The 9,746-nt window shown below is 39.6% G+C and overlaps 1 protein-coding gene across 10 annotated transcripts in view; it reads right to left on the reverse strand.

Annotated features, from left to right (window-relative positions):
- Positions 1-9,746, reverse strand: part of LOC108690002 (protein tramtrack, alpha isoform-like) — a 44,799-nt gene that overhangs the window by 13,054 nt on the left and 21,999 nt on the right. The window contains exon 5 of one of the 10 annotated variants that reach the window (XM_018197112.1): positions 3,701-6,847. The exons of the other annotated variants lie outside the window; for them this stretch is intronic. Coding sequence (XP_018052601.1) covers positions 6,276-6,847 — 572 coding nt within the window. The 3' untranslated portion in view covers positions 3,701-6,275. Of the gene's footprint in view, positions 1-3,700; positions 6,848-9,746 lie in introns of those variants that run through there. 10 annotated transcript variants of the gene reach the window in all.

Consider the following 9,746-nt stretch of genomic DNA (forward strand, 5'->3'; position numbering starts at 1 on the left):
TAATCCGCAGATCAGAATCCAATTTTCGAACATTATACAGAATTGTCTTCGTAACTTATCTATTATAAGTAGTACGATTCCCGTATAGTTTGTACGTACAATTCCGAAGATGGAATTTTGATAATAAAACGAGCAATGTAGCACACGTCGCAGAAACAGCGGCCATCCTCACGCGAATAACAATTCCTCGCAACGCGACACCTCACCCTTGACTTATGAACACTTTTTACAATTTGAACACTAATTTTGTACGAATATATGGGGACCTGACATCGCATATTTCTCTTTCTTTTTGTACCCTTGGTTTCTCGCAAAAAGTCTCTCCTCTTTTCCCATCTTCTTCTCGATTGTCCCCTACAATTGGCAACGATTGAAAGCGCTTTTTAACAACCTTAACTCTAAAAAGTTCAACAACATCGAGAAGGCAACGAATGTGAGCGAATTTCTCCTCTCTTTAAACGCCTTTAAATTTGCACGAGTCTCAAGATCAGTCGCTGCATCTTCATCGTGCTTTTTCTAACAGCGATTTATCCTGATCACGAGCCTTCAGATGCCGGCGAGGAATTCGAAGCGATTTCGAGAATCGGCCGTTCTGCGACTATCATCACGTACTATCATCGCGTGACGCGAAATGCTCTCTGTAACTGCTGTGATTGCCACAAAAGGATGTGATAACATTTGCAACGAATGCGCGATGCTCACCCATCTACGTATTGCGAAATTTTGTCACGGCAAAAAAAAGATAAAAGGTAAAAAAAAAAAAAAACAATTGTGATGATTCTTAAAAGTTTCAAAAATCTATAGAGACTATATCAGTACTTACTCTAAAATTAATATAACTCGATTGTAACTTGTACAATAATTTTGTAAAAACATATACAGAATGTTTCTAAAATCTTCCTAAACTTTTAGGAACATCTTGGATATCGAAGGAGCGTCAAGCGAAACTTCAGCGATGATAAATGATATAGTTGTTATAATAAGCTACCACGTATATATGTGTAAATTTATAATCCTTTGGTATAGATTTTCTAAAATGCGCGAAAGAGAAAATTACAAAATATGAGAATGATAAAATCACGCCGATACAGTGATCTTCAATTCTCACACCCTTTTTCGCATTTCTCACGCAGACATCGACTAGGGTGAATCAAAGCTATTATTGTACAAATTGATAAAATCGCAATCCGCACACTGAAAAGAGGCCTGCAGATCTCGTTTCAAAAAGATAATAGAAAACAACAAATGACAATAACAATGATAAATCCGATCTGTTAAAATCAACTTTGCTCGAATTCGAGAAAATTGCAACGTCCCAGAAAAAGAACTTTTCGAAAAATTATCGATCACGACCTGCAGACATTTTCTCTCTCCGGTGATCCTTTCCGTCTTCGCGTCTTTCTCACCCTTTAATTAATTGAGTTAGTCTTAGCCTCTCAGTGATTATCAAATGTGAGTGTATTTAATTATTATTTGCTTGCCTCTCCTCCTATAAAATCGATATAAGCTGTCTAGCCGCTGCCTCTTTGCACTTTTTGTTTTCCCATTTTTCGTGAAATCTATTCTATTCCCCTGAATCCTTCGCATACACACGTTGGATGGGCTTATGATAACCCATCATGGAACCAGGCCGTAACCGTCCCCCTTTATTCACACTTGGTGTCATTTTCCTTAAGGGTTTTCGGGAATTTTACCGTTTATAAACACTCTTTGGTCCAACAAGGTTTCGAATATTGCGGATAATAATTGACCTGACGGTACGAGATTCTGTAGTCCCAAGGAATATTGGATGCCAAATTTCGCGATTAACGTGTAATAATTTCAAAGAAAAATATAGAACGTTATGAATAAATTCTAGCAAAATCTTGTCAAGCTCTCAATTCTTAAATCTGTAATAATGACAAATTATTTTACATAAATTTATATAAGTTATCATTTACATAAATATTCTATTTTTAATATTTAACGATATTTTAAAATATTATAATATATTGTAAGTATGTAGACTTCTCTCTTATTGCCTAACTCATGACCAAGAATTAATTTACCTTAGTATGAATAATTAGTTAATTAATTATTATCTTGGCCATTGAAATACTTTTCAAATTATGAATTTGTACAAAATTTAACAATGCATGATATTGTGATATATAAATTTGCGAAAAAGATGCATTTGGCACCGCGTATCCTGGGCTTTTGGAATTCGCGAAAGATTTCTCTGAGACGCTTCCATCCTTTCTCGCTTGGAATAAATAATCTACAAGGATCGGTAAGAAGCTCTTTGGTTCATCGAAGTTTCAAATATATTCGGATAATTGACCTGAGTGCGCGAAAATCTACGGCACGGCCCATTAACCATTTTAATGTTTACGAAACGATCTTTATGTCGTTTCATCTACTCAACAACCCCCCCCCCCTCCTTCTCCCGTCCTTGTCCCTTTTCACAGGTCCCTTTCGTTCTTCTATATTCTACTGCGCTATCTTTGCTGCCTAAACTGGTATTATAGAACTCTCTATTCGCTTAAAAGTATATTCGGATCGCAGCACAAACTTAATGAGTCCCGCAAATAAATGTGGATCAAGTGTTCTCAATAACTTTGCTCTAAACATTTCAAGATCATGCTCTAACTTCCAAAATGTATCTCTTCTTATTTGAGGTAGTGTTTTAATATCGCGAATATGTTTCTATTCAAATGCGATACTTCAACTTGTGTAACATTGGTCGATTACTGCTCTACCTAGAGCTCGTAAAAAATTTGGAAAACGTTAACTTGAAATACCTCAATGGGTTTCTTTGAAACGAGAGCACTTATTCCAGGTTATATTACGAAGCCTATTATTATTCATGATAACGATCCGATCCTTACAACTATAACTTTTTTGTTATCTTTGCAACGCTAGATACCTCTTGAATAACGAACGAACAACACTGGTCAATCGGGGTATATTCAACCCCCTCGCGCATTAAAGTAACAATGAAGATCTCCGTTACTTGTAATAACTGATTAATAGTAGTGATAATAATAATAATTATAATTATTATGTAGCCTCTAGTCGTCTAACGTCTATGCCCAACTAGTGAAAAATTTGTATATAAATCGTCTCGCCCCTCTCACGGAGGGAGGATGCTCGACGGAGTGTAAGGTGCAAAATATAGTAAGCTACGATCTCGTACTTTTAGTGCTTTTTTTTCTCGCGACTAAGCCTCTAACCGCCATTACCGTACCATCATGCGACCTGTCTCGGTTGATGACGTTCTCATCCGATTGTTAAGATAAAATTGCGAAGAGTAAAATAACAGATAAAGAATTCATATATATGTATACATAATTTTTAACTATGTAGTATGTGTAAAATTATATAAACTCGATGACTGATTATTCAAGACTCGAAGAGTTAAGTTTGAAAACTTGGTAAACTTCGGATGGAAAATAATAAAAAAATGAAATTAATAAAGAATTAAGTAAACATGATTAATTTAAAGCTATCGCACTTCGAATAAGATATCGAATAAGATTCATAAAAATTATTAAAAAACAAAATCTTTCAATAATTGAGTAATAACTTTGATGACGATCCAATAATAAGTAAAATATACTATAAAATATCTTATTTGTAAAACGATAAATATGTATTCATAAGTTATCTCAACTCTAAAACATAATTTCTTTCCAATCGTAGCAGAATTATTACTGCGCCGTCTACGTTACATAGTAATTCTTTCGACACACGTAAAACTTTTTAAACTAAAACAGCTTTAGTGTAGTTCTGATACAAGTGACACATAAAACTGTTCTTACATTATCACTTGGTTCACCAGGTTCTCCACTTAGCGTCCCGGATGTTCACGTCGACATCCGGAAATCGACTCAGCCGAACAGGACAGGACAGTCCGGCATGGCGGCGGCGTTAAGTTACTACTAAGGTGCCTTCAGTCTATCCAATGTCAGTACTATCTTGTATTTGGTGTCGTTAAAACCGTCCCTCTGCAGTCTTTCGCGAGATTGCGCGCTTCCCCCGTTCCGTCCTTCCGTCCCTTTTAACGTCATTTCTCCAAAAAATGCCGCGGCATTCTTTTCGCGATCCAAACGGCTCAACAACAACATGGCGAACGGTCATCGATACATATATATTGCATTTACTCAGTCTACGTAGTTCCCTTATTATTTATAACACATGTACGCGCGCACGTTTCACCGGGATTAACCTTTTTTTTTTCATCCTTTCTTCTAGTCTCCTTCTTCTATCATAAAGACAAAAATCTGATAAGTCTCCTACAAATTGAATTAAGTTTCTTTCAATAGCTCAACAATTACGTAACAAATTATTATATAATTGGTGTATCCTCAACTTGCAAGAGCTTAACTTCTTTTATTGCTATTATGTATAGCTATATAATCACTAAATGACTTCTTCAGAATATGACTTCGAGGTATTCTATCTATATTAAATATTGAAAACTACTGTTTCTTTGTTTTTACCAGGCATAAAGACCCGTGTTTGGAGAACATGAACAAAGGATGCGTAAAACACACGCGCGCACCTCGTAAAAATGTATCGCCAAGCTGCATCAGCTGGCGTGTTTGATTCTTTCTGCAACGTAATATAGTCAGGCAATAGTAAATATATTCTTTCTTTCTCTCTGCGTTGATTTGGATTTACATGATGCCTCTCTTCTACTTTGCTACGCGACAACCGGTTTCTTTTTTACAACTGATTACCCGTTGTACGACGCTGAACCGTGCGTTGAAATAATGCATCGGTTAGATTTATATAAACTCTTTGTTTATGATGCAGTACAAAGCCTCTTCCATCTCTCGTTTTTACATCCGCTTTGCCCTTTCTCTTCAGGACAAACGCGGTAAAGCTCGTTCGTTTTGTAACTTTAATGCCCGTTACTCATTACACGCGCGCAAATCGTTCCGGAAGTTTCCAGCGAAGTTTATCGAAGCTCGATCCTTCGCAAGACGACCGTTGCGTAACTCGAAATACCGAAGCGTGCGCATTGTGGGTCCTCAAAGGCACGGAGATTGATAAAGATAACTAGGACTAATATTAGGACCAGGATCAGGACCAAGATCTGGAAACAGGGACAAAATTCAGGGCAGCATCGCCCGAATTATACGTAGTGAAAGCTACCCAGAACCTTTTTTTTAATAAAAGGGATATCAAAGGATACCGTCACAGATGGTACATTCGCCAATACATTTAAGTATAGAAGTTATTTTAATAATTTACTTGACTTGTCGTAGTGCGTATTGGACTTGGTCAGACCCGCGCTTCGCTGATCACGGATTACGCAGCGTCGATAACTCGACAGATCAGCTTCGTTAATCATTTGAGCGATATATTGCGTGTCTCTTTAAAGTGTTCCTAAAAAGAAATTCTGCGGCTTGGAAGTAGAAAAGTACTGCAAAGTGTTTATATGTGAATATACGACTCTTCTTCCAAGGCATAGATTTGGTATCAAGATATTGAGCTAGTCTCATGCAACATGCACGTCGTGTAATATTATAGATAGCGAAAACACACTTCGCAAGATATGTTCACCTTATAAATTAGAGACGATTAACGTCCAAATGATTAAATTCGCACACCGGAAAAATTGTCACAGAGAACGTTCGCGCGAAAACTAAGGAACGTGTGCTCCGATGATGACGTTCATAGCTTAGAATCTTGCACACCCGCTTGTTTTCCGCGTACCCACCCTCTCTGGCCATTTCAGAAGAGTACAGCCACTTTATAAAATCAATCATTTATCTACCTACTTGTTTTCTCGCTTACTCGTACCTATCTATCTATCGTCCTTCTTTCCTTCTGCTCATAGGAGCACACTGACTTCATTCGAGGCGTTATATTGGCCTCTACACGTTTTTCTTGAGCTCCTCTCCCTTCTTCTCCCTCTTCGCGTTCTTCGACTTTATCATTTTGGCAAGCGCATCAGGTCCATGAATCTACCTATAACATTCATCCATCATAGACCCCACCATTTTTTTTCCTATCGTAATTCCTTAGTTATCATAACCTATGACACCATCAAGTTTCGTTCTTTCTATTCATTAATCACCGGTATCAAATCTTCTTCGGTTAACATAAAAAATCTTGGTGTCACGAACTCTTAGAATATCTCGTAATATCATATCATGGACACAGTATGATATCATGAATGATACCAGGATTTACAGCATTTCCGACATCACGGAATTATGCGCAAGATCCAAGAAACGCGGTCTGAGGGAGAAAGCATGCTGAGAGGACGCCCAGCCAGCGATGGTCTACCGCGGCTGACCCATACTGCTGCTACTATTACTGTTGCCACTATTGCTGAGACTCATGTGCGGTTTAAGACTATGTATGATCTTGACGTGAGCGACCATGTTGTCCTTCCTGGTGAATTCTTTGTAGCAGACCGGGCAGGGGTAGTACTTGACGTTAGGCTTGTGCGAGGTGACGTAGTGCCGGCAGAAGTTGCTGATGTGTGTATACGTGCGATGACACACGGTGCATCGATAAACGTCGCCCTCCTTCACGCAGAAGTCCCGCACCGAACCCTCCGTGCGCTCGTTCTCGGTTTTGAACGAGCTTTCGAAGTCGCTCTGACTGATTTCCGCCTCGCCGGCCATCACGCTAAATATGGCACTGCTTATGCTGTCCTTCGACATTGCCTTCGTGTCCATCTCAGTGTCCGAATGTTGTTGCTGTTGCTGATCATCGCCCGCGGCGGTCGACGCGGCTTTACCCTGCAGCGACGTGCTGAACTCTTTACGAAAGCATCGCTCGAAGTTGATGCGGATGTGAGTCGGCGGCTCGCCGCTATCACCACCTCCACTCGACGTCTCCTCCAATTCTGAAATGAAGAGACTTCGATCCTTTAAATCGCCCTCCATGCCCGCGTATAATATATATGTCGTGCAAGCATTGGATGCGCGGTAGGAGTTCGTTTATCAGAAGGCTAAAATCTTACAACTCTTGCTCGTTTTCCAGAATGGTATCACAGACGGATAGTATTCCAGATATTTCGAGTTATTGATTTCCCAATTATTATCTGTGTATAAACAGATCCTTAATACCAAAGGATCCTCATCAGCATAGGTCATCAGTCTCTTGATTCTTTACATTGTTTGAAGATTGTGTTTTTCACTCAAGTCATCTCTGTATCTTACGATTAGGTAAGAATACCGTTGCACGATCGTTTCCTTTTGCACAAATTCCTCCGCGGACGTTCTGATAAACGGAGTTCTACCACGCATCTCGTAACTATGTATCTCTGTGTACTGTATTGGCACAACGTATTCTCTATATTTGTGGGGGGAAGCAAGAGGAAGGGTAGAGCCAGCAAAAAAGAGTCACCGTTTTGAATCGGCCGTCTTAGTCAACTTCTGTCCCGCGTTAAAGGATACTTCACGGCTGCGACACGCCCTCTCCATGTCGTCCCCACCCCCGCTCATCGTCTATTCCCCTTCAGACAGACTCTACACTTTCACGCATTCTCTCTCACGTCGGTTGCAAAATCGAACAATTTCCTGGTAACATCAGTCTTTCTCTCTTTCTCTCGGACTCTCCTACTTCTTCACGCGTACTTCGTATTTTCTGCCATGCACATCCATCCACCTTATACATGCACCCTCCCTTCTCCCCATTCATTCAATGAACATTTCACACGCGCTTGCATACTCGCGAGACATAGAAAATCCGCATATATACGGGATGTGACGCGCGACACGGCACTTCCATTCTTATTGTAGATTCCGGGAAGGGAAAACTGACAATTGTCGAACAGCAATTGTTCGAACATTGAGAGATTTGTCGAGAATCTCTCTTCGAGTCGACAACTAATCAAAGCATTTCACATTCGATTGACTTGTAACTCGAGATGCAATGACGTTCAGGGCTGCATTCAGAAACTTAACCCGGATGCACTCAGATTGTAATGTTTTATCCTTGTCTATTCAGTAAACGAGGATAAAATGCTAACACTCTGAATTCCTGAACGCATCCCGGATATTCGAACAAATCTATAGCTGCGTTCAACAGAAAAAGTAGTTTTGTAAGCTTGCAACTATTGTAAAATTTTTTAATACAATTATACTACAGATTCAGCAAGAAATCAAGAATCAATCGTATTAAAGAATCTTATAACGATTACAAACCTGCTTTTTCTGCTAAATGCAGTCTATTTCTCGACTTGTATAATCCAGGGATAAAGTAAAACTTGTTGAAATGATACTCCCAACTTGGAATCTACGATCAGTAGAAAGGATCGTGCGCTCCAACGAATACAACCCATATATACGCATATTAGACAATCACGCCTATACGAAATTGATTAACAGCTCATCAGTGACACATGTGCACACTTTAACCCTCCCCACCCCCTTCAGTCCAGTAACGTCCAGTCAGTCTGCTTGTATCCATCTCTACGGGAAAACGATCCATCGAGATCGAGGACGCTCGAGAGAAAAAAAAGCAACTCTTTTCTCCTCCTTGCGTATTTCATTCGATTGATTAGCTTTATAAAATTTCGTTCGAGTTTGTGTACACGTAGTTATTTCTAACACAATATCGTTATCCGCTTTCGACTTCCGGCGTCACATCCTTCTACATCCGGTATTTTCTCTTACACTCCGCACACTTTTTCGGAACGATTCCGTCTTTTCGTTCTATCTATTTTATGCATCTATGACTTTGATTTCGATCCTTTTTTTTCGTTCTATAACGTTGTATTCTTTTTTTCTAGCGGCTGGCCTCCCTAGCTCCCTCGCTTCCCCCGCGCAAAGCTTAAAAATCTTTCAGAATGATGGTGACTTGAAGATAATCTCACTCACCTGCGACCCAAAAGTGAACAAAGCGATCACGGTCACTATTGAAACGAGATCATCTCCGACGACATCTTCGAAGCACTCTCTTTCTCTCTCTCCCGCGCGCGCGCGCACGTAATACACTTTTCATAGGAAAAAAAAATGAAATATACGTCACACTATTTTTCTCTCTTTTGATTTCTCTCTTTCTTGGTTTGTCACTTCTCTTTTTATTTTTACATATTAATCTATCCTGTTTCTACTTTTGTCTCATTTTCATCTTTCCTCATTGTCATCGTTATCGTCTAAAGCAACAAGAAGACGCAAGAGAATACGGAAACGATAAACCTGCCGACAATGCATCATCCGTTGTATAACACTCATCATCATTATCATCATCGTAATCATCATCGACGCGTTTACGTCTCTCCTCTCTTTTCCTCTTTGCCGTTTGTCTTTTCGCGATAAAAAAAAAATAAAAAAAATAAAAAAAAAACAAGAAAACAGTGAAACTACTCTATCTTCCTCGCAACGAACGAGCGTAAAAGAAGTTAACCAGCGTTCAAGGTGTGAAAAATCAGACAACAATAAAAAAAGTAAGCACCGCTAAAAGCTGGCTCCACCCCCTCCTGTTACCATTTGGCCAATGGCAGCGAAGCGTTTTTTTTTTCCAATCGTGCGGAGAAGAGAGCATCGGGTGAACGCGATATGGGGATGTTAGTGGAGAACTTTAGGGTTAGGGCTAGAGAGGTTCGAGACATCGAACAGAGCGACAGGTGCGGTGCGGCAGACAGAAAATACAGATTGATCATGAAGAGGCAAGAATAAGGAAGTGACTGATTTTGTGCTATCAGAACGAAGGGCAGAAGGGAAGACAGGAATGAGGCGCTGCGCATTGGCCGAGCGTGAGAATTACGTATGGGTATTTTATATATATATATATATACA

This window comes from Atta colombica, unplaced genomic scaffold (assembly GCF_001594045.1).
Source record: "Atta colombica isolate Treedump-2 unplaced genomic scaffold, Acol1.0 scaffold105, whole genome shotgun sequence".
NCBI classification, from domain to species: Eukaryota; Metazoa; Arthropoda; class Insecta; order Hymenoptera; family Formicidae; genus Atta; species Atta colombica.